Below are 25,952 nucleotides of genomic sequence, written 5' to 3'. Positions count from 1 at the left end.
CCAGCAGTAGAAACTTTAGTTATTTTATATTATCTCTGGAAGCAGACCCCTAATGAATGAATGAAAATTTTTATTATTACACAGGGTCTTGCTGTGTTGCTCAAGCTGGCCTTGAATTCCCAGGATCAAGAGAGCCTCTTGCCTTCCCAAGTAGCAGGTGTGGGCCACTATGCCCAGTTTAAAGTTTAATTAAGGCTTTTTTGGGGGGCCCGAATCTCTTTATCTTTTTTTTTTTTTTTGTCTTTTTCCTTTTTATCGGTACCTGGAATGGAACTTACAACTGCCTGCTTGCAAGGCAGGTGCTTATGCCACTGAGCTAAATCCCCAGCCCCTTTAAGTTATATCTTGAATTTCTATAATGATTTTCAAATTTCCACGTAACTCTTTTAACCTATTGATAAACATCAGTGGAACAAACTTGTGAGGTGGCCATGATGGATATTATTATTATTATTATTTTGACTTTTTGAGACTGGGTCTCTCTATGTAGCCCAGGCTGGCCTTGGGCTCACTTTGTAGCCCAGGCTGGTCTTGAATTTGGCACAATCCTCCTGCCTCAGCCTCCCAAGTGCTGGGATGACAGGCGTGTGCCACCACGCCTGGCTGGGTATTATTTTTTATGGTACTGGGGATTTAACCCAGGCCTTCACACTGAGATATATTCCCAGCCATCTGTCTTTCTATTCATCCAGATTAGGTAGCCTAGGCTGGTCTTGAACTCACAGTGATCTTCCTTGTCTCTGCTTTCTGGGTGGTGGCATGGCAGACATGTACTCAGTCTCCTTTTATTTTTATTTTGAAACAGGTCTTCCCAAACCACTAAGTTGCCCAGGTAGGCTTGAACTTGTCATCCTCCTGCCTTAGCAGCCCAACTGCTGGGACAACAGGTGTGCACCACCACACCTGGCCAGGATGAGCATTATTACATGCACCAAATAAAGGTTGAAAATGAGATAATTAGTTGGATTTTACCACATTTACACTAAGTGGAGGAATCACAGGGACAGCTATCTTCTTAATGCTAAACCAGTATATTATACTACACTACATCTCCTTTCTTTGGCAGATAAATTTTACTCTAGAAAATGTCAGGTTTTACTCAACTATATATAAACAGGGCCTCATTGTTTCCCAGGCTGGGTTTCAACTTGTGATCTTCCTACAGCAGTTTCCCAAAGAGCTGGGATTATAAGCATGAGACACCATACTCAGCTTGTCCAAATTTTTAAAATACAAAACCCACTGTAAACTTCATGTATTGCCCAATAACTGGTAGGAATACTGCTTCTGTAAACCAAGGGTTGCTTCACTTTTCAGAAAAACATTCAACTCAGTAATTCTAGAACCATTTCACTTGCAGTATTTGCATAACCTCCAGGACAACCCTGTGATGGCAGCACTTTCCCTAAAAATCCTCCAAATTAGGTCAGAAAGTTTCTATTTAGGCTGTACACAGTAAAAATGTAACTACAGTTCACAATAACTACCCCCTATCAATTTATTAGTTTTTTTGTTTATGTTTTGAGGCAGCATCTCTATGTGTAGTTCCAACTGGCCTTGAACTTACTGTATTGCCCAGGTTGGCTTCCAATTTGCTTCAGCCTCCTGGATGCTGGGGTTAGAGGTGTATACCACCATCCCTGATGAGACTTTATCTTAAAACAAGAAATAAAGGGAACAGGGATGTTTCACCTCAAAGGGCCTGGATTCAATCCCCCAATACCCATCGTCCTCCCCACACACATTTGAAATCCTTTAACAGGGCTAGGAATAGCTCAGCCATAAAGCGCTTGACTATTGTGTATGAGGCACTGAGTTGAATCCTCCACACCACAAAACAAAACAACCTATGCTTTCTGAAATAATGTAACAGAAGACCTCAAGACAGAGGTTACAGAGGTTTTGCTTCTCTTACATAGAGAAAGGAAAAATTGAAGACTGAGTAGAAGGCTTGTCTGTCAGGCATGGCATAATGACATGTCTATAAATCCACCTACTTGTGAGGCTGAAACAGGAGGAATGTAAGGTTAAGGTTAGCCTAGGCAATTTAGTAACACTGTCTCGAAAAGGGCATATGGTAGGAGAAGTGTGTGCTGGGATATAGTTTAGTAGCTTAGTGCTAGAGTACTTGCTAAGCATGTGTGAGATTGAGTTCAAGACAAAGTATCATTAAAAAAGGAAAAAAAAGTCCTGGTTGGGGAAATAGTTCAGGGTACAGTACGTGGGATGTGGAACTCTTGGCAGTCAAAAAGGACTGTTGAGTGCTGGACATGGTAGTACACACCTGTAATCCCAGCAATCAGGAGGCTGAAGCAGGAGGATCGTTGCAAGTTCAAGACCAGTCTGGGCTACAAAGTGAGCTCAAAGCCAACCTGAACTGCACAGTGAGACCCTGTCTCAAAAAAATAAAAGTCTGTTAAAGAGTCTCAGAGAAGGAACGTGGGAATTCCCTACAAATGAGAAAGGGCCAGTATGTTTGGGCATTGCCAAGAGCAGAGTTCCTTCTTGCGAGGTATTTTAGTTAGTAAAATATTTATCTACTGTGCCCAACTATGTTAGTTATTGGAGAGAGAGAAATAATACCAAGTTTCTGCCCCAAGAAAACTCACTGGTAGTGACACTAAGGAATGAGCATAAGAGGAACAAACAATCGCAACTTGCATTCTGCTTCCAGGGGGCCTGTTACAGATATTTCTGTGTCCCAAACATTTGTTCTCACTAAATCTTTGTTGATATTCCTTGTCACCAGAAATGTAGTATCTATCCAGGTGTCCACCTGGCTTTGAAGAATGTTTGAATAACATTTTTTTTTTCTTGTGACAAGGTGTTGTGTAGCACAGGCTGGCCTCAACATAACTGATCCTCCTGCCTCAGCATCCCCAGTGCTAGGATTAGAGGCATGTCACCACACCCAGTTTGAATATCATTTTTGAAAAGTGGGAAAAAAAACTCAACCAGTTTAAATTCTGCTTAAAATTCTTACAGCAAACTAGGTAAAATTCAACCTTTCAAAAATAATTATTTTTGAGGATGTGTATGTAAGAATATTAAAAAAATAAGTTAATGTGTACTAACAAAAAAAAAAATTTAAAGCGAGCCAAATGTGGTAGTGCATGCCTGTAATTCCAGTATTTTGGGAGGCAGAGGTAGGAGGATCATGAGTTCAAGGCCATCCTGGATTACACACTGACACCCTGTCTCAACCAACCAAATAAACAAATAAAAATAAAACTGATCCTAGTTACATTAAGAATTTGTATCCATTGGTAGCAATGTTGTTTTTGTCTAGTTCTTCACTAACGGTGGCCATCAACTTCTGAACATTCCGCCGAATTCCTCAGTGAGGATTTATTGACAGGCAAATACCTAGTCTTTGTGATTTGCAGGGCAGAGAACAAACGAAACTGCTTGTTTTCACAGAATTATAAAAGAGGATACAATAAAAGATGAGTAATAGAATTAATGCCATCAGGAGCAGTGATTGCCTCAAACTTACCTCACATTTTCAGATCTTCAAAAATGTAATTGCTCAAGAAGTATTTGTAATATTTAGAAAATTAGAAAGTGATAATTAAGTATCAAGTTGTCCTCGAACGTCGTGTTATGAAGCACCAGTATCTTTTTTTTTTTCTTTGTCTTTTTCCTTTTTATCGGTACCAGGGATCGAACTCACGACTGCCTGCTTGCAAGGCAGGCACTTATGCCGCTGAGCTAAATCCCCAGCCCTAACACCAGTATCTTTTTAATGACATAAGTTATTTCACGGGAAGCTTGCATTATTATAATTACTGTTACTATTATCATTGTTATGATGATGATGATAATACTGATGTGTGGCGTTGGGGAAACGAACCCTGAACCTTGAGGATGCTAACCTAAGCACGCATTCTACCACTGAAAGACACTAGCTACAATATACCACCTTCTATAAAACAATTCTTGATACCAATATTCTCTGACAAGCTAGTCTTTCCGCAAAGAGAGACAGCGCTTTTAATTTGCAACTTGCTTGACTCCCTAAACGAAAATGCCGGTTTTCGCAGAGGAGCGGAACTCTACGTGCTCGCAAATTCAATACCCAGAGCCCGAGGCCCCTGACGACCGCAGTGAAAGGCGGGTTGGGTGGGCAGAAATCTCGCGGGAAAAACGCAACAACCAATTGTCGCGAGATTTTTTGTATCTTGCCTTCTTTTTCTCTTTCTCTCTCGCATGATCACGGTTAATCTCGCGATCTTTGGGAAGTTCCGTTGCGGAAGATGGCGGCGGCCGCGAGCACCTTTCTCTTTTTGCCGCCGGGGACTTCAGACTGAACCTTTCCGGGTAGAGTGGGGACTGCAGGTGCCCACGCGTCCCGGGAGCTCGAGCCAACCTGGTTTCCTTGCCAGGGTTGAGGAAAGGCTTGTCCTCTAGTGGTGGCCCCGGGCCCTCACCACTGTCAGGATGAAGGCTCAGGGCGAAACCGAGGGTGAGTGACTGAGGGGGGAAAAAGGAGGCGGGACACATTGGGGGAGCCAGTCTGGGAGAGGGGGTGGGGGCCGACGCCCCGCCAGTGCCACTTTCCAGAGGACACAGAGTCCAGGTGTTGATCTGTTTTAGATTGTCTTCCTGCCTTGCTAATGATAGAGCCTCGACTTTGGGTGATGATGGTGGATCCCGACTTCCTCGAAGGTTTCCTGTATAAGTAGGGACAATCAGTTGGGCTTTGGGACACTTTTGGCCCGAAGTGGTGGAAGCCTAGGCAAGCGAATCCAGAACCTGGTAATACTTCGTTCCAGAAGAGATGTCTGAATAAGGACGGAACCCAGTAACACAGAACGAAGTGTAAAGGTCCTGGACAATATTTCGACGTGAGTGGAATGAATAGGTTCTTAAGATTAGAAGCTGGCAGGTTTCCTAGAATGTCGTAGTGCTCGGATACTGAGCTACTGTGTTTCGAAGGTGGGCAGAATTTCATTCGTTCTGTAGCCGAACTGACTCAGGAATGTTGAAAAACAACTTTCGGAGGAACTTAACTATGATTCTCCAAATTTTCCACACTCCCATTTAAACAGTTCCTTAGCGTTTTGGGCACATTTCTGTTAACCCAGCTCACTTTATTGTTATTATTTACTCATGTTTTCTAGTTTACTCAGCGTTGTAGATCGGGAATCCTACCTTATATTTGTAGTCTCTGGCACAATAGTTGTAGGGGAAAAAAAGTTTAGTTTAAGCATCAGTGTAAAGATTTTTGTCAGCAGCAGGCTTAACAAAAAGAGGAAGGCGTGTGTTTTGACTAAGGGAAGGAAGAAAGGTATACTTGGGTTAAGAAAATGACAAGTAAAAAAAAAAACAAGTTCAGAATGGAAGTTTTGGTCTAATTTGTTCACTATTGAAACCCCGGGATTTATAATTGTGCTTTAATTAATAACTTTAAAAAGTGAGAAATGATGGAAATGTTTCCCAAACTACACACTGCTAAAATGGGCTCCAAAACAATTTTTAGGAAAATGAAACAGTTTGATTATTGTTTCGAGCCTCACTATTTTAACTATAACTGACTGACCTACTCATGTGTCAATACTGACATCAACTGCCGTTGTGTATTTTTCCTCCAGCTGATTTGAACTGTCCCTCCTTTAAGTATTCAGTAGCAGCTCTCTTATTTTATGTTATTCTGATTATTTCCACATTAACTTTTGCTCACCTCCTCATAGATGTCTCCTCAGCTATATGTGTTTATTCACTTCCAGTGATTTCTCTGCTCTCTGTGGCGGGGAAACACTTTTTTAGTTACGGGTTTCTTCTTTGTCCATATAATTTTAGGTAGAATTCATGTATGATCGGTGTGGAAGAGTACAGAAAAAAAAAAAAAAGAATTCATGTAGGAAAAGTACGAATGACAATTAGAGACTGCTTTTTTTTTTTTTTTTTTTTTTTTTTGTCTTTTTCCTTTTTTATCGGTACCGGGGATCGAACTCACGACTGCCTGCTTGCAAGGCAGGCACTTATGTCGCTGAGCTAAATCCCCAGCCCTGAGACTACTTTTTTGATCGTAAGCTCATCTTAAAATTTAAGTCAGTTTTTTTGTTTTTTTTTTTTTTTTTTTTTTTTTAAAGATTGAGTCTCCCTATATATTCAGGGCTGGCCTTGAATTCATGATCTTCCTGCCTTGGTCTCCTGTGTGCTAATTTTCAATTATGTGCTACCATGCCCAGTAGGAAGTCAGTATTTTCTGTTTTTGTTTTTGTTTTGGGTACCAGGGATTGAACTCATGAACTTGCACTTGCCAGGCAGGTGCTTATACCACTGAGCTAAATCCCTAGTCCCAAGAAGTCAGTATTTTCGCACTGAAAACTAATCATAGTGAGAGTATGTTCAAACATATGTTCAGAATATACCATTTGAGGAATTTTTTGTGCAGATCAACATGTTTAGAAATACTTTTTTTCTCATAAAAATTTTGAGAAGGCAATCCTGTTTTATGGTGTTCCTTCTAGCAGACTCATATATACATGTCTTCTTGCACTGAAAAATATCTTCTAAACCAGGTGCAGTATTTCACACTTGTGATCTCAGCTATTTGGAAGGGTGAGGCAGGAGGATTACTTGAGTTTAGAAATTGAATGCCAGCCAGGACAACAGAACAAGACCCTATCTCTTAAAAACTAACCCTTAAAAACAAAAATAAATAAAAAGTTTTTAAAAGTCTATGTGTTTTGACACATAAATGGTACAGAAAAGGTGGGGTATGGCGGTACACAACTATAATTCCAGCACCATGCAGGCTGAGGTAGCAGGATCTTGAGTTCAAGGCCATCTGGGCCACAGCCCACATTTGAGGCCAGCCTGAGCTGTCTCAAAAACACAATAAAATAAAGTGCACAAAAATGTTTTTGTAGTGTATGTATTTTACTAGTGGATATTAATTTTACAGAATATGGGTATCATTGCCATATTTTTATACATATATGTAATGTGTTGGTCCAAAAAATACTTTGAATTCTTGAGATGAAAGGTTTTGTTTTTAAGAAAAATTGTGAAAAATCTTAATGAGAGTTTCTAATGATGGCTGTTTCATGACTTATATTGTAGAGTCGGAAAAACTGAATAAGATGAGTTCCCTCTTGGAAAGGCTCCATGCAAAATTTAACCAAAATCGACCTTGGAGTGAAACCATTAAGCTTGTGCGGCAAGTCATGGTGAGGATTGTGGGGAAGTGGGTTAAGTGTTGTGCTTGGATAATTATCCAATAAGCTAAGGTCCCATAAGGAGTTGTTCAAAATAAACATACTAGTATATCTTCAGTTTCATTTATCATTAGACCCCTGAATGCTTGATAGCTATCAATTTCAGGGGTCTGCTGAGGAGGGTAGTTCTAGAACTCTGCGGTTGCAAAATTCCTCATGGATACCAAAATCCATGGATGCTAAAGTCTGTTATATTAAATGGTATTGTATTTAGTGTAACAGACACCCACCCACATATTTTGTTTTATTTGCCTTTTTTGAGACAGGTTTTTGCTGTGCAGTTCAGGTTGGTCTTGAGCTCCCTTTGTAGCCCAGGCTAGTCTTGAACTCACCAAGTACTAGGATTACAAGTGTGTGCCACCACACTTGGCTACCCATACATTTTAAATCATCTGTACACTACTTATAATACTGTAATGTGATTACTATGTAAATATCTGTTATATTGTTTAGAATGATAAAAGTGTCTATTCATGTTCAATACAGGGCATCTTTCTTTCTTTCTTTTTTTTTTTTTTTTTTTTTTTTTTTTTTTTTGGTCTTTTTCCTTTTTTATTGGTACTGGGGATCGAACTCATGACTGCCTGCTTGCAAGGCAGGTGCTTATGCCGCTGAGCTAAATCCCCCCCCCCCTTTTTTGTACTAGGAATTGAACTTATGACCTTGTGCTTGCCAGGCAGGTGCTGTGCCACTGAGCTATATCCCTGGCCCCTCTTCCTGAACTATTTTTTTTTTTTTTTTGGTACTAGGAATCGAACTCAGGACCTTGAGCTTTCCAAACAGGTGTTGTGCCATATTCCTACCCCTCTTTTGAATATTTTTGATTGGTGGTTAAGTTGTTTCCAACAGTGTAGAATCTGTAGATATGGAGATTCTGACTGTATTTATTTATAAAGCTCTATAAAATATACTCTTATTAGAGTATATTTTGTTTTGTTTTGTTTTTTGAAGACATTGGTATGCTGCAGGCAAAGGTGCTAAGAAATAGATTTATGAGAGCCGGGCATGGTGGCTCACTCCTGTAATCCCAGCACTCGGGAGGCTGAGGCAGGAGGATCATTGCAAGTTCAAGACCAGCCTCGGCTACAAAGTGAGCTCAAGGCGGGCCTGGGCTACATAGTGAGACCCTGTCTCAAAAAGGCAAAAAACAAACAAACAAACAAAAAAAAAAACCAAAATAGATTTATGGGCTGGGAATATAGGGTAACACAGTGGTAGAATACTTGCCTAGTATGCATGAGACCTTGGGTTCCTTCTATAAGGTTAAAACAAAAAGAACTGTGAAGGATGTGTTTGATAGACTGGAATAGAGAGAGTTCTCTTATCTCCTGCATTCTAATGTGATATCTTCATTATGTCTATGTAGTACTGATGGAACTTTTTATTCTTTTGTTTTTCTTCTTTGGTGCTATAATATTGAAGACTGAACCTGGCCTTTGCACTGAGCTGTATCTCTTGCCCTTTTGTATTTTGAGACAGTGTTTCACTGTGTTTCCCAGGCTGGGCTCAAAGTTAAAACCTTCCTGTTTCACCTCCGAGAGTCCTGGGGTTCAGGTGAACTCAGTATGAATTTGAATTGTGTAGCCCAGACTGGCTTCGTACTTGTGGTGATCCTCTTGCCTTAGCCTCCTAGGTGCTGGGATTACAGAACTCGACCACCATGCCTAATTGGATTCATTTGTTCTTTTTTTTTTTTTTTTTTTGTCTTGATTTTTTTTTTTTTTTTTTTTTTTTTGACACAAGATCTTGCTGTAGTTCAGGCTGGCCTCAAACTCTCAGGAATCTTGCCTTAGCCTCTGAGTGCTGGCATTACAGGCATGTGCTACCACACCAGATTGATTCATTCTTAATACTTCATGTTTTTACCTGGTTACTAATAACTTCCATCTTTTGTATTGTTTCTTACTGGATCAATACCAGTATGAGGATATTGCAGCTAGTTAAGTGGAAGGTAATGAGGCGGGTGTGGGGACCACTTTAAGAGCTGGATATTAAAAGTTCGTGTGATTCCAGTGATGGTCAAATGACAGGAAAGTTATTTATTTATTCATTTATTTTTGGTATCAGGAATCAAACTCAGGACCTCACTCTTGCCAGACAGGGACTGCACCACTGAGCTAAACCCCTAGCCCTCTTTTATTCCTTTATTTGCATTGCTAGGTCTCTATGTCAGGGCTTCCTGCATGCTAGGCAAGTACTCTCCCAGCCCAACTTTTTTTTATGTAGACAATGGTTACATGGCTATGTTTACTTCATGCTCAGTTATGTGTAACTTTTCTGTGTATATGGTTTTTGTTTTTGTTTTTTAATTTTTTGAGACAGGATCTCATGGTAGTTCAGACTGCCCTTGAATTTACTGTGTATGTAGCCCAGGACTCACTGTGATTCACCTGCCTCAGCCTCCTGAATGCAAGATTCCAGTATAGCACTATACTGCGCTTTCTGTATACATGTTATATTTAATGATGACATTCTGTCTTCTCTACCAAATTTCACTTTGGTTCTGGTCAGTCCAGCTTAGTAGATTTATTAATGCTTAAAATAATCAGAGGAATTGAATTTGCTGTTAACATATTGGTATTTCATCTCAGTGGTAGAGCATGGGCCAAACCTGTGTAAGGGCCTGCGTTTCATTTCCCAGCACTGCAGAAAAGCAAAACAAAACTCCCCTATTTTAGGTTTAACTCCAGTACTTATATCCGTGTTACTTTGGACAAATTAATAATTTCTCTGAATTTCAGTTTCCTGTCAGAAAAATGGAAATGTATAACGAGTTTGGTTTTCCTTGGTTTTATAAGAAACAAATGAGATAGTGAATATCAAAATGTCATATTGCTAAAAGATTTCTGTAACTGTGAATTCCTTAAGTATGTATGTATCTTCACACCTTGATCTGTCCATAAGGAAGATATTTTTTAAAAAATGTTGCCAGAGGGCTGGGGATTTAGCTCAGTGGCATAAGCGCCTGCCTTGCAAGCAGGCAGTCGTGAGTTCAATCCCCGGTACCGATAAAAACGAAAAAGACCAAAAAAAAAGAATTCAGACTTGTAAAAATGTTGCCAGAGTGATAGCTCTGTCCTATAATCCTAGCACTCAGGAGGCTGAGGCAGGAGGACTGCTGTAAATTTGAGACAGCCTCAGCTACATAGGTCAGAGGCAGCTTGAATTACGTAGTAAGACCCCATTTCAAAAAAAAAAGAGACACACCTGTAGTCCCAGCACTTGGGAGGCTGAAGCAGGAGGATCGTTGCAAGTTCAAGACCAGCCTGGGCTATAAAGTGAGTCCAAGGCCAGCCTGAACTGCATAGCTAGACCTTGTCTTAGAAAGAGAAAAAAATCATGCTAAGAGTAAAAGAAAAATGGCAAAAATTTTTTTTTTTTTTGGTCTTTTATCGATACCGGGGATCAAACTCATGACTGCCTGCTTGCAAAGCAGGCGCTTATGCCGCTGAGCTAAATCCCCAGCCCCCTAAAATGGCAATTTTTACAATTTGTAAATTTGGATATCATTTAATACTCCAAGGCAATGGTAGCTAGTTTGAAATATTCTCTACTAGGGTCCACCCTTTCTTGGGGAACCAGTATTTTGTTTTGGTCACCATGTCTTCTGTTGTGTACTTATCAGTTTTACAAATTTAGAAGTCTTAATTTTGGGCGTATAGATGTGGCTCAATGTGGAGTGCTTGCATAGCATGCACAAAGCCCTAGGTTCAATCCTAACTTTGAAAAAAGAAAAAAAGGAAAAAGAAAAACATTTTCTTGATAGGTGAGGACTTTATTTTTTAAAAAGTTTCTGTGTGCTAACCAAATCCCAACTGTAAATTAGAATGCCAATGTATTAATAACAAAGGGGCATATCTTTCTACTTTCTAAATCTAGTTTTCATTGCACAGAAAACCCATTTCTTTATTTAAAGTACAAGGGAATGCAGATTATTAATAAGTCAGATGTTCTGTATTTCTGGGTACTGGAATGAGTGGCAGAGAAAAACTCGTTTGGGTAGAGTCAGAAAAACGATGTAAAGATTTTGCTCTTTGGAAACCCTTTTTCCAAACTACATATTCTGTAAGAGTTTCACAAAGGTTGGATTACATTTCTCAGATTACCTGCAGGTCACCTTATTATATAGATATTCCTCATGTTCATGTTTAATTGTGATTCACATTTATGTCCAAGATAGGCTGTTCAGATTTACAATTTTTTTTTGTACAGTTGTATACATCTTGTTTATTAGAGCCTCAATGTCTTTTTCTGCAGTATACCTTGTTTATTATTTCTTCATTTCTTTTTTGCTTTTTGAGACAGAGTCTTGCTCTGTAATTCAGGCAGGTCTTCAACTTACTGTGTATGTATCCCAGGCTAGCCTGGATCTCATGTTAATCCTCCTGCCTCAGTTTTTCAAGTGTTGGGATTACAGCTGTGCACCACTACACTTGGTTACCTTGTTTATACAGTACTGTCATTTTTGCTGATCATACTGTACAGTCCAGTCTTATAGTTTTATGTTCCATTATATATTACAGTGGTGTATGTAAGAATTATGCAAGTAAAAGCAGAGTCATGAAGTTGGACTTCCCTTTGACTGTTTCTTTGTTGTGAATATTATAATGTACATGCTCTATACTATTCCTCATTTAGCGACCAATTTGTTACCCACCTAGCCACATGAACATAAGTCAGTGTTTAAACAAAGAGCGTCTATACTTGGGAATTCTGAGCCTCCTCCCTTAAATATCTAAATCTTGAGCAACTCTGTCAGGACCCCTCCTGTCCCTCAGGAGCTATTCTTTTGTTTGTTTTTGTCTTTTTCATTTTTATCGGTACCAGGGATCGAACTCACGACTGCCTGCTTGCAAGGCAGGTGCTTATGCCACTGAGCTAAATCCCCAGCCCCAGGAGCTATTCTTACTTCCCATTCATTTTCTCCAATAAGTTTTTCTACTCTTACAATAATAATAGAACTGGTAATAGAGCTCAGTGGCACAGCACAAAGATCCTGAGTTCAATTCCCTGTACCAGAAAAATAAAATAAATCTAAATTTTAAGATAGTGTCTTCTATTGGAAATAAGTGTTGTCTGTTACATTTGATTCTTTGCTTGATAATTTTTATTTTTGGGGACCGGGGATCGAACTGACGACCTGGTACTTACCAGGCAGGTGCTTGTGCCGCTGAGCTATATCTTGGCCCCTCTTTCCTTGATTTTTTGAGACAGGGTCTTGGTATGTTCTTTGGGCTGGCCTTAAATTTACTGTGTAGCCCGGCTTGGCTTTAGACCTGTGATCCTTCTACCTTAGCCTCCTGAGTGCTGGGATGACAGTTGTGTACTACCACACCTGTCTTCATTTGTTTTATTCTTCCTCATCTTTTTCCTGAAGCTCATGTTAGATTTAAGCGCATCTTTTTCTACCATCATAGACAAGAACGTGTCTTCCTTAGGATGGATGGATACACAAACAGATGAGTCTGTAGATGACATTGTGTATAGATACCCTAAAGTACTACTACTAGGACAGTGAATATGTGTATGTGAAGCATTGTTGGCCTCAGATTTTGATTTTTACTTCCAAAATTTTCTCTCTCGATACAGGAGAAGAGGGTTGTGATGAGTTCTGGAGGCCATCAACATTTGGTCAGCTGTTTGGAGACATTGCAGAAGGCTCTTAAAGGTTTGTAAATACCTCTGAAATCAGTTGACATCACCAAAGCCCCAGTTTAAGGAAGACTGTTTCACACTATAAATGTAAATTGAGGTAGGCCAATTTTCTATACTGTAGTAGTTCTTGCTCTCATTTATGAAGTAAAAATGAGCTCTTTTTTTTTTTTTTTTTTTTTTGGTACTGGAATCAAAATCATGACCTCATACTTGTTGGGCAGGCACTGTGCTGTTGAGCCATATCCCTGGCCTTTCTTGAAGCATTTATTTTTTGTGCTGTTTTAGAGGCTGATAGAATATAGCTGATGCAGAATAAGAGGAAATTCTTTTTCTTTTTTCACATTTAAAAAAACTCAATAAGATGGACATTTCACCTTTAAAATCTTTTTACAATGTGTATGGACAAAAGTTTCAGGCAAATCACCAGGCATGGTGGCACATGCTGTAATTCTAGCACTCAGGAGGCAGAGGCAGGATAACTGCAAGTTTGAGGTCAGCCTGACCTGTGTACTGAGACAGTCTCAAAAAAAATTGTGTTTTTCTTCTTCAGGAAAGCAAGCATACAGTAATTCATGAGTTAGGTTAATTATCTTTATAATGACTTAATTTTGATTTTTGGCGAAAATGAAAGTAAAAAGATCTTTTAGTAGTCTTGAGAATATAGTTCAGTTGTAGCATAATACACACAAGAGCCTAAGTTGGATTTCCAGCACCACATGAGCACACCCAAATTTACTTTGACCTACCACAAATGAACCTGATCAGCTGAGTTATTTCTTTTCTTTAATTGTGGTAAAGTATATATAATAACCTTTTTTTTTTTTTTTTTGTCTTTTTGAGACAGGGCCTCTCTATGCAGTTCAGGCTGGTCTTGAATTCACTTTGTAGCCCATGCTGTTCTCAAACTTCCAGTGATCCTCCTGCCTCGGCCTCCCAAGTACTGAGATGACAGGCATGCACCACCATACCTGGCTCTTTTCTTTTTTTGAGACAAGATCTTGCTTTCTGATTCAGGCTGGTCTTGAACTGTGGAGCCATAGCCATAGCCATAGCTCGCCTCAGATTCGTGTTGATCCTCCTGCTTCAGCTTCTCAAGTGCTGGGATGATACGCATGCTGGATTATGGGCATGTGCCATCATGCCTGGCTACATTCACATTTTTCTGTAACCATCACCATCATTAATTTCCAGAACTTTTTTCCAGAACTTTTTTCCAAAAGTGACACTTCAAAGCCTTTAAATAGTAGTGTCCTCGGCCAGATGTGGTGGTACACACCTGTAATCCCACCACTTGGGAGGCTGAGGCAGGAGGACTGCTGTGAGTATGAGGCCAGCCTGGGCTACAAAGTGAGTTTAGGTCCAGGCTGCACTGCATAGTGAGACACTGCCTCAAAAAGACCCCCACTAAAAAAAAAAAAAAATGTGTCTCACTTTCTCAACTCCATCCCCTGGCAGCCATCATCTACTTTCTGTTTTTTTGATCCTAACTACTTTGTATACCTCATATGAAGGAAATCAGTATTTGACTATGACTTGTTTATGTGGCATGTTGAAGCATATATCAGAATTTTTTTTTTAACCTCCTGTGATACTAGGGATGGAACCTAAGGCCTTGTATATGCTAGACAAGTGCTGTGCCACTGAGCTATACCTTCACCCATACACAGAATTTCTTTATAGGGTTTAGTAATATTTCACTATATATACCACATGTTGTTTATCTGATTCATCTGTTGATGGACACTTGGGATTGTTCCATCTTTTAACCATTGTAAAGTTAGGCTGTGAACATCAAAGGTTTTCGTTTTGTTGTTCTGTTTTTCTGTTCTGTTCTGTTCTGTTGTGGTGCTGGAGATTGAATTTAAGGTCTTAAGCATGCTAGGCAAACCTTACCAATAAACCTGATTATAAGCGTTTGAACTACTTAACATGCTTGTGGCTTTGTGAGATAGATATATTCCGTAGTACACTTCTGTCGTTGAAGAATACCATGTATTTGGAACATTCTTTGTGATTTCTTTTTTACAATTTTTTCGTAGTAACATCTTTACCAGCAATGACTGATCGTTTGGAGTCAATAGCAAGACAGAATGGGTATGTAGTTTCATCTGTAGGCAGAAGTATTTCACTTAGTGTTAACTTTGGGTGGCTTTATTTATGTGTCTTCTATTAATTTTTGTTTTGGTTTGTTCCTGCTAGACTGGGCTCTCATCTCAGTGCCAGTGGCACTGAATGTTACATCACGTCAGATATGTTCTATGTGGAAGTGCAGTTAGATCCTGCAGGACAGCTTTGTGATGTAAAAGTGGCTCACCATGGGGAGAATCCTGTGGTATGTGTTGTTGATATTTCACTGGAATCTGTGGGGTTTACCTAGGAGCATAATTTAAAAATGAATTGTTGGGGTTTACATAGCTTGGGTGTAGTTTTTTTCATGAGCCACTGTAGGGATGATGTGGTGGGCTACACTGTTGCCTTAGAATGTAACTCGGAGTATCTTGGTCCATCTCTGACACCAACAAGTAGAAACCCTTTTCATGTCAACCAAAATGAGCCGCAGTTGAACAATAGGTGCTAGGAATACAGAAATAGTATTACAGTTCCCATCCTCAAAGAGATTACAGTCAAGGATAACCCTGAGAAAAATCCTCAAGTAGGAATGAACGTAAAATGTATGTAGCCACTGAGTGCAATATAAATTCCAGGGATGGCAATAAAGAGAGTTGCTGATGTTCTAACGAGCTACTAAAAGTTCATTTGTTTTTAAGCTATTCCTATATTTTGAGTTTTAATTTCATACCCCACCCATGATTCTCCAAGTAGGAAGATGCTTTTTGTGTCTTAATATAAGGGCCTTCTGTAGCTTTAATGTTTTGGTTACAAAGCATGTATTATTAAAAGAGAAAAATTGTTAATGTCTTCAAAGGTATTTATGTAGTTTAATATTTTAACATAGTTTCTTTGATTTCAGAGCTGTCCAGAGCTTGTCCAGCAGTTAAGGTAAGCAGGTAACATTTATATTCTTTGATATTAATAGATAATCCTATTTTTTTGTTTTGTGTTATTTTTTTTTTTTTTTGAGATAGGGTCATGTTGTGTTGACCAGACTAGTCTTAACTGGGCTGAGAGGACCCTCTTGTCTCAGTTTCCTGAGTAGCTGGGGCTGTAGGCATGTGCTACTGCTGTTGTTTATATCTAGGGTTGCTTATTTGTTTGTGCTTTCTTTCATTTTGTGTTGAGACAGAGACTTGCCATATAGTTGAAGCAGTCCTTAAACTTACTACATAGCGCCAGCTGGCCCCAAACTGGCAATGATCCTCTTGTCTCAGCTCCTGTGTGCTGGAATTGTTTGTACATGTGTGCCACCATGCCTAGCAATATATTCCAGTTCAAGAATCTTCTGAAATTACTGTATATTCCTCAGAAACTAATTTATTTTCTTGAGCAAAATTTTTCATCCTGTACTTACTTTCTGAGCTGAGGTAGCATGAATTTTAACCCTACTTGATCTATCCCAGGATTTCTCAACTTCAGGACCACTGACAATTTGATTTGGAAAAATTTGCTCTAGGGCTGCCTGATGTATTGTATGCTGCTCACTAGCACACCCCGCTTCTCTTTTTTGGTTCCTAGTAGTGTTCCTTCAGCTGCGACACCCAGAAACCCTCCAGGGGTTAGGGATACAGCTCAATGGTAATGTTTCAGTAGCACACAGAGGGCCTTATAACATCTCCAGCACACCCACCCACCCAGGAAAAAAGATGTATGTGGGGCTGGGGTTATAGCTCAGCAGCATAAGTGCCTGCCTGGTCGTGAGGTTGTGAGTTGAATCCCCAGTACCAATAGAAAAATATGTATATATTTGTTTACTTTGGTATAAATAAATGAATAAAATATAAATGAAAATATCTCCACTGTCACATGTCATGGGGGACAAAAATCAAATTACTCCTGCTGAGAATTGATCTAGCCTCAGGAATTCTGGGACAAAAAACAATATGATCAATAAATAAATAAAAAAATAAGTAGAACCTCACTGTTGAAACAGAAGGCTTGAGAAAACTTTGAGTCGGGGGCTGGGGATTTAGCTCAGCGGCATAAGCACCTGCCTTGCAAGCAGGCAGTCATGAGTTTGATCCCTGGTACCGGTAAAAATACAACAAAACAAAACAACTTTGAGTCAGTCCCAAGAAAATAAATTTTTCTCTTCAGTTTTTAAGAACATTGTATTTAAAGTCCATGCATGAAAATCTGTCCCAGGAAAAGTAACAGACTTGAGTATAACCTTTTACTAATGGATGGCTTTTTCTACTGACTTGTCTTTTTCCCTTTAAAATGAGTGGAAATTTCTCTGCTACATTTAAACCAAACTTTAAGACTTTCTGGGAATTTAAGAAAATTGCATCAACTTCACTTTAAACAGAGTGAAATTCTCAGATGTTAGCCAGGATATCTTGTTAACACTGAAGAAGTCAGTCTTACTCTCAGCTTACTCAGTTATCGGTTTAGTGAGTGGCAGGCGGCAACTCAAATTTGAACCAGTTTTTTAAAGATTAGAATGCAATAGGAATAGGTAGCCTTTGATGGTTTCCCTGAATCAGTGAGGGTCCTGAGGCGTGCTGCCCGACGCTCCACAGGAGCCAGCGTACATAGTTCTCACCTGGAGCTGGCGGCATTGATGCTAGAACCCATGGTCTTCTCAAGTCCCTTTGTGAGTCTGCTGTCTGATGGGAGCCTCAGGGCACACCTTAGCCACCCTCTCCTGAGGCTTTCCCTCACCCAGTGTGGGTGGCAGCACTCTCCAGGAGGTGCACTCTGCAGCCGCTCTCCTTTCCTTGCTCTGTTGTTATGGCTGTGTGGACTTAATATTTGATAAACACTCATCCTACAACTGATGCAGCACCTGCCATTGTCTCGGCAGTTTACCTTTCTAAAGGCTTTTTCCCTTCAAGCCTGGAAAAAAGAATTGCTCCAGTGCGTTGGATTTGTAACCCTCCAAAGTTCATTGGGTGAAGAATCTAAGCCCTTGGTAATAGTTTCTTTTTCCTGGGGCCGACCTGGTCATAGGAGTATCTTGGATATTTGTTTACTCCTCTGTTACTATTGCCTCACTTTTAGGTTGCCATATACCTACAAATGTTCTAGCTTTCATATTTATGAATGTCTCATTTATAACTCTGCAATTAAATTTTTTTATTCAAACTTGATTGATTGATTATGGTACTGGGAATTCAGTCCAGAGCCTCTACATTGATTTATATCTCCAACACCTTTTAATTTTTAACTTTTTTTGTTTTTTTCAAACAGGGTCTTGCCATACAGTTCAGGCTGGTCTTGAATTCACAGGCTGGCCTGAAACCCACAGTAATCCTCTTGCCTCAGCCTCCCAAGTGCTGTGATTATAGGCATGCACCACCAAGCCCAGATTGTTTTTTTTTTTTGTGTGTGTGTGTGGTGCTGTGGATTGAACTCATGACCTTGTGCTTGCCAGGCAGGTGCTTATGCCACTGAGCTAAATCCAGGCCCCTATTTTATATTTTGAGATAGAGTCTTCCTCAGTTATCCAGGCTGGGTTCCCAATTGTGATCTTCCTGTTTTAGTTTCCTGAAATGCAGGGATTACAAGTGTGTGCTGCCACATCTGGCTGACTGGCTGGCTTGCTTTCTCTGTCTGCTGTCTTTCTCTCTCTCTCTCTCTGTCTCTCTCTCTGTCTCTCTCTCTCTCTCTCTCTGTTTCTTCTTTTTTTATGAGGACCACCTCACTATATAATGTAGTTCTTGAACTTTCAATCCTCTTGCCTTAGCCTCACAAATGCTGGGATTACAGGAATAGGCCTCCAAGTTTAAAATTTTTGTTTTCTGTTGTCTTGAAATCTGTGTTATGTATTACTAGGAAGGGAAAGTGATTGATGTAATCTGTTTCATTATTGAAGGGCTAACTAGTGTATGTATTTTCAGGTCTTTTATCTTGCTGCTTTCTTTTGACTTTTATCAAGTGTTCATTACCACCTCTAGAAAAATTAGCAGAAACGTTAATTCTTTTCTGTTACTAGTCTTGATTGACTCCAAAAATTTTGGGGGGAAAATTAGATTATCAAAATCAGTTTTATATATATCGATGATTTCTGGTAAATTTTTGTAAGATTGGGAAATAATTGTATGTTGTATTTTCTTCTCTTTTTTCCATCTTGAAATTTCTATAGGGAAAAAAATTTTGATGAATTTTCTAAGCACCTTAAGGGCCTTGTTAATCTGTATAACCTTCCTGGAGACAAGTAAGTATTTTATTTTTGTATGTATTTATATATTTGTTGTGTTTTGAAAAAAATTAGTATAAATCTATAAGCTATTTTGTGCTTAGAAATTTTCTGTATATCATTCCCTATTTATACTGCAATATTTAGATCAGCTTCTGTCTATTCATTTATTTATTTAGTCTTTTTGAGACGGGGTCTCATTGTGCAATGCAGGCTGCTCTTGAGCTCACTTTTTAGCCCAGGCTGGTCTCAGTTTGCAGCAGTCCTCCTGCCTCAGCCTCCTGAGTGCTGGAATTTATAGGTGTGCACCACTACACCCAGCTGTCTTTTTTTAGATTCACAGTATCTACATAGTGGCTTACAATGTCAGAATGAGAAGTATAATCCTTAAAATTTTCAAAATACTGAGTTTTAACATGAAATTAATTAGTTATTGTGGAACTGGTTTGCAATTTTTTTTGGGGGGGGGGTCTTTTTCCTTTTTATCGGTACCAGGGATCGAACTCACAACTGCCTACTTGCAAGGCAGGCACTTATGCCGCTGAGCTAAATCCCCAGCCCCCTGATTTGCAATTTTTATGTGCAGCCTCCATGAAATTCCACTAAACTGCTTTGCTTTTGTAAGCAGAAATAAAACTGAGCTTTAATAGTGCTAAAAACGAGCTTTGAAAGTGATAAATCTTTTTTGTTTTTGAGGCAGGGGCTAGCTATGCATTTCAGGCTAGCCTTGAGCACACTTTGTACCCCAGTGTGGTACACTGGTCTTATACCAGACTGGTCTTGCACTTGCAACGATCTCCTGCCACAGCCTTCTGAGTGCTGGGATTACATGTGTGTGCAACCACATCAAGCTCAAATCATTTTTTTTTTTTAAGTTTTTAAAGCTCATTTGTTTTCCTTTTGATGATGCTGTGGATTAGACCTAGGTCTTTACCCATCTTAGGCAAGCACTGTACCACTGAACCACATCCTCAGTGCTAAAGTGAGGCCTCCCTCTTGCCTTTATGGGACTATAGGTGTATGCCACCTGTAACCCACTCAATAAGTTGGGTTTTTTTGTTCTTTTGTTTTCCCTGTTTTTTTTTTGAGCTAGGGTCTCCTGTGTAGTTTAGGCTGGTTTTGAACTCATGGTAGCCCCAGATTGTGCTCAGACAGATAGGGATCCTCCTGCCTCAATCCTTTGAGTGCTGGGAGTGTACCACCATGCCCAGCATTTTAAAAAGAAATTTTCAGTGCCTCTACCGTAGACTCAGCTTTTGGGCTTTCTGTATCACTGTTTGTTTATGAGTATATATTTTCCAACTGCTTCACTCATTTTCTCCTTATCTGTTCTCCAGCAAACTGAAAACTAAAATGTACTTGGCTCTTCAGTCTCTAGAACAAGATCTATCAAAAATGGCAGTTATGTACTGGTAAGATTGGCTAAGACTTGGTTTTTTCTTTTATGGCCATACTGAAGATTGAATTTAAGACCTTGATAAGCTAAACAAGAATTCTAGTGTTGACCTGTATCTTAAACGCTTATTGTTTAATTTTGAGATAGAGTTTCACTGAGTTCCTTAGACTGGTCATGAATTCGTGATCCTGTTAACCTCAGCTTCCTGAGTGGGTGGATCATAGACATGTGCCACCATGCACTTCTTCAGAGCGTCAGTTCTATATAACTCCTGTATTTCCACCCAGAGGGATTATTAGATCCTAATTTATGCATCTATATTATGTATGTGTAATGTAGATAACCTATATATGATATGAATAATATACACAGTTTGCATTATATGTGTCTGTATAGCATTGGTTTATACAATACAATTATTCCTCGTTTAATGGCCTACCTGTTTATTGACTGTTAAGACTTATACTTGAGTCAGACTTACAATGCAGATATGTGAGTGACTGCAGCCTTATCGTGCCTTCTTCTATAGTATAGTGTGTACTTTGTGCTGATTGTACTGTATAGTACAGTCCTGGGGTGTGTGTGTGTGTGCACGTGTTTGTTTTGAGGCAGGGCTTCACTGTGCAGTTAAGGCTTGCCTTGAACTCACTTTGTAGCCCAGGCTGGCCTTGATCTCATGTCCAGATCCTCCTGTCCTAGCTTCTCTAGGCTGGAATTACAGGCATGGGACACCATTCCTAGCAGTCCAGTAGTTTTCTGTTATTAGACATTAACAGTACTGCATGTAAGAGATATAAAAATTAAACGAAACTCATCAAGTTGGAGCTTCTTTTGACCCTTTCTTTGTCTGACTATTGTAATGTGTGTACTATATGCAATTCCCCATTTAGTGACTAATTCATTTAACAACTAAAAAACAGGAACAAAACTTGGTCATTAGGCTACTTGTGGTGGTATATGCCTACAATCCCAACATTTGGGAGGGTGAAGCAGGAGGATTACTGTGAGTTTGAGGACAGCTTGGGCTACAAAGTGAGTTTAAGGCCAGTCAGAATTGTATCGTGAAACTCTTTATCAAAAAGGCAAAAAAACCCCAAATGAACAAGCAAACAAAAAAAACCTTATATATAAATAGATATGTAGGGCTGGAGATTTAGCTCAGCAGCATAAGTGCCTGCCTAGCAAGTGCAAGGTCATGAGTTCAATCCCTGGTACAGATAGATAGACAGATAGATAGATAGAGATTGCCTCTTTTATAGGTGTACATTACATTATAGATCTTTGTATTACACAGATGATAACATTTCTCAATATATAACTTGATATATACAGCTATACTATACCCAAAGTTTTAATTCATTTTCTATTCCCAAATGAGTATTCCTTTTTTTTTTTGGTATCTTTGAATTGAGCTCAGGATCTAGCACTTGCCAGGCAAGCACTTTGCCACTGAGCTATATCCCTGGCCCTTTCATTTTCTGAGTGTCAATATCACAAAGTCATTTTCAGATACAGGTTTTTTATCTGAAAACTTGTCAAGCTTGGAGTCCCATGTAATAAATAGTGATCTAGTTGTAATTTTTCCTTCACATGTTACACATTACTATGTACTTTGAAGTAATCACTTTATTATGAAGGTGAAGTACACTTGTTATATTTCTAACTACAGGACAGTTGTAATGATAGTACTAAGAGATACTAAGTGTTGGTCTGAGTATCATACTGTGCACTAAGTCTGTGTGCAAACATGGATCATTTGTCTTGCAGGAAAGCAACTAATGCTGGTCCTTTGGATAAGATTCTTCATGGAAGTGTTGGCTATCTCACTCCAAGGAGTGGTGGTATGTTACCCTACTTTGTTTTGTCTTTTGGAGAAAAGGTCTCGCTATCCAGTTTGGGCTGGCTTTGGGCTCAGTTTGTAGCCTAGGCTGGGCTTGAACTTGCAATGATCCTCCTGCCTCAGCCTCCTGAGTGCTGGGATACATGAGTGCACCACCACGCCTAGCTTGTTACCGTACTTTGAGTATTAGAAAAATGTCTTAATTTTTATAGAAGAGTTATTACTTTTCAAGTTCCTCTTGGGCTTTGAAAGATATAAACAAAGGAATTACGATGTGTTATGTATCCATACCAACTTCACCCTAGGAATGTAAACATTATATACTATAAACATGTACTAATAAAAATAAACATGTACTAATAAAAATAACAGACTGTACCCTGCAAAAATAAAAAATAATGTGATACAAGCAGAGAAACTTACCAGTCAGTTGTGCATTTTGTACTGATTTCTAAGATGTCAATGCCTACTTTTTCCTACATTTTATTTTCCAATCATGTAAATTGCCACTCCCAGAGTCCACACTAATTCTTTGTCACATTTTACAAGCTGCTTTGAAACATAGCTCCCTATATTTATGAAACTATTTTTTTCTATACAGATTTATAAAAATGTGAATGTATTTTTACTTATTATTGGTAAAGAAGCAATAATGAATTTTGTTTTTCATAGGTCATTTAATGAACTTGAAGTATTATGCTTCTCCTTCTGACCTTCTGGATGATAAGACTGCATCTCCTATCATTCTGCATGAGAATAATGGTAAGAAATGAACTGTGAAGCAACTCACAGTTTTGTTCAATTTTTAAAAAATATTTGTACATGGTGGCAAATGTCTGTAATCCCAGCATTTGGGAGGTTGAGGCAGGAGGATTGCCATGAGCTTCAGGTCACGCTGGGCTACATAGTGATTTCAAGGCCAGGCTGAACTGCATAGTGAGATCCTGTCCCTACCAAAATAAAAATAAGTAAAAACATTTTGAAGCCCCTGCCAGTTATTTCTGCTTTGCTACTCTTTTTATTTATTTTTTTGCTTTGCTATGCTTGAGTGAGTTTACTGCTCTTACCACATATACTTGATAGAATACACATACATATAGCCATATACATGCTGATACATGTATACATATGCATATACATATATATGTTTTTCTCTTTTTGAGATAAGGTTTATATATTTCAGGCTGGTCTTGAGAGCTCACTTTGTAGGCAGGCTGGCCTTGAACTCACAGCAGTCCGTCTGCCTCAGCTTCTTGAGTGCTGGGATTATGGATGTGTGCTACCATGTATGGCACATACATATATTTATACACATATAATAGCTTGTAAGTAAATGAATGAATAAATGTAAACCATTTGATGTGAAATAATTAGTTTTAATCATTACTTTAAAGGAAAGAAATTAATCCACTTTTTTGTGGGGGGAGTACCCAGTATCAAACTCACAGTTTCACACTTGTTAGACAGGTGCTGTGCTGTTGGGCCACATGCCTAGTCCTAACCCCCTTACTGAATTACATTATGGATGTTATTTTTTATTTGAACTTAATATACAACAAGATAAACAACTTAAAATATACCACAATTTAATATACCACAAGATAAACAACTTAAAATCTCATTTGGATTCTTGTAACATCAATCATTTATTCTGTTATTAATCCCCCTTAGGGGTTTACTGGGGATTAACCCAGGATTTTGCTCTGAGCTACATCCCTGGCCCTTTATAATTTTTTGAGGCAAGAGTGTCACTGAATTGCTCAGTTGAGCAAGCTGGGCTCAAACCTGTAGTCCTCCTGCTTCAGCCTCCCTGAGTTCTGGGTTTACAAGTATATGCCACCACTCCTGACTACTACCTATAATTATAATGCTATTTAAATGTTTTTTGAAATTGTATAGCAGAAGTAAATGTTTGTAATGAACCGTTCAATAATTTTCTTCCTGGAGCAGTATTGTTTTGTTTTATTTATGACCAAAAAGAAATATTGATTGGACAGGTGATTTTGAATACTTTTTAAGTTAGATAGGAATTAAAGTGTCTAATAAAGTATGGCTAATAAATAATGTAGAATGTGTTTTGTCTCCCTGAGACAAAATACTTTACACCCACAACTCTGAAAAGGAAATGTTTATTTCAGCTCACTATTTGTAGAGGTTTCAGTCCATAGTTGGCTGTTCCCAGTCAAGTGACATAGCAGAGGAGGCTTGCTCATAGCAGAACAGAGTGCAGGGAGGGGAGGGGTCCAGAGAGGAGGGAGCCAGAGAGAGCCTTCCAGGCCACGCCCCAGTGCCTCCTCCAGCCCACTTCATCTCCCAACCTTACAGTTAGCTGTAAATCAGCAGGGGATAATCCATGATTGAGTGTCACACTATCATGATCCAGTCACCTCCCAAAAGCCCCACTAGTGAGCAGAAGAGACTTGGACACCTAGATAGAAGCCATCACACAGAATTTGTCTTCTTTTTTTTTTTTTTTCCCAACTTCATGGTCTCCATAATTTTATTTACTTTGAAGACCCTTTTTCTTTCTATTCTCAGTTCCTCGATCTTTGGGCATGAATGCATCAGTGACAGTTGAAGGAACATCTGCTATGTATAAACTCCCAATTGCACCATTAATTATGGGGTCACATCCAGCTGACAACAAATGGTAAGTCAAACATTGTAGAATCGTAAAGTCCATTTTTTTTACTTCAAGATGAATGTGAAACTCAGTACTCCACTTGACCCTTCACCTTTTTAACTCTCTGGAGGTTGTTCGCTTTTTCTTTTGTCCATTCATTTGTCCTTGCTGAGAATCTGCTTGAAGTTACTTTACTGGTATCTGCTCACAGAACACATCCTCTACTTTAAATAAATGTGTTTTTTGTTGTTGTTTGTTCTGGTGCTAGTGATTAAACCTGGCCTTCTGCAGGCTAAGCATGTGTACCTCCCCAGGCTCAAAATAAATATGGAAATAAATACTTGAGCATTGAAAAAATAATTATTTGGAAATTCTTAGAAGGGAATTCTAAGAATGAACCTCTGATAGGCTGTGTGCATAGTTCTGTGTAATATATACATGTCTGCTTGATTTTTTCAGTCCAGTCAACATGTAGCCTTTTCTCTGTTCTGTGTTTTTTTGAAGGACTCCATCCTTCTCTGCAATTACCAGTGCCAACAGTGTTGATCTTCCTGCCTGTTTCTTCTTGAAATTTCCTCAGCCAATTCCAGTATCTAGAGCATTTGTTCAGAAGCTGCAGAACTGCACGGGTAAGTTTTGTTACCTGTTTTTTTTTTTTTTTTTTTTTTTTTTTTTTGTGGTACCAGGAATTGAACTCACAACCTCGCACTTACCAGGCAGGCTCTTATGCTGCTGAGCCAAATCCCTGGCCACCTGTTTTTTTTAAAGTGTTCACCGAACTTTAATATAGTAAAGTTTGAGCACCACACAGACAAACAAAAAAAGTTCAGAGCATCAGGAGTGAATATAAATGTGAACAGGAAATTTCAAATTATCCCAGTCTTGTGGGCAGCAAAAAGATATTCACAGGTATAGATGTTACAGTGTTTTATATTAGTATGTGCTTAGTAAGTACA

At 39.1% G+C, this 25,952-nt stretch overlaps 1 protein-coding gene across 4 annotated transcripts in view; it reads left to right on the top strand.

Moving 5' to 3' along the window:
• The first annotated feature begins 4,222 nt into the window (after positions 1–4,222).
• Positions 4,223–25,952, top strand: part of Med1 (mediator complex subunit 1) — a 33,461-nt gene continuing 11,731 nt past the window's right edge. For 2 of the 4 annotated variants that reach the window (XM_003466918.5, XM_013149597.3), the window contains exons 1-12: positions 4,223–4,465; positions 7,072–7,178; positions 12,816–12,894; positions 14,921–14,975; positions 15,081–15,213; positions 15,853–15,881; positions 19,084–19,155; positions 20,475–20,549; positions 22,301–22,374; positions 23,046–23,135; positions 24,912–25,023; positions 25,501–25,625. In XM_003466918.5, coding sequence (XP_003466966.2) covers positions 4,441–4,465; positions 7,072–7,178; positions 12,816–12,894; positions 14,921–14,975; positions 15,081–15,213; positions 15,853–15,881; positions 19,084–19,155; positions 20,475–20,549; positions 22,301–22,374; positions 23,046–23,135; positions 24,912–25,023; positions 25,501–25,625 — 976 coding nt within the window. In that variant the 5' untranslated portion in view covers positions 4,223–4,440. The remainder of the gene's footprint in view (positions 4,466–7,071; positions 7,179–12,815; positions 12,895–14,920; positions 14,976–15,080; positions 15,214–15,852; positions 15,882–19,083; positions 19,156–20,474; positions 20,550–22,300; positions 22,375–23,045; positions 23,136–24,911; positions 25,024–25,500; positions 25,626–25,952) is intronic. The other 2 variants (XM_013149595.3, XM_063251472.1) reach the window with 2 other exon arrangements.

This window comes from Cavia porcellus, unplaced genomic scaffold, assembly GCF_034190915.1.
Source record: "Cavia porcellus strain 051 isolate PalLab524CR breed Dunkin Hartley unplaced genomic scaffold, mCavPor4.1 scaffold_6, whole genome shotgun sequence".
NCBI classification, from domain to species: Eukaryota; Metazoa; Chordata; class Mammalia; order Rodentia; family Caviidae; genus Cavia; species Cavia porcellus.
Note: the sequence above shows the minus strand (reverse complement) of the source record. Positions and strands in the feature narration are given on the sequence as shown.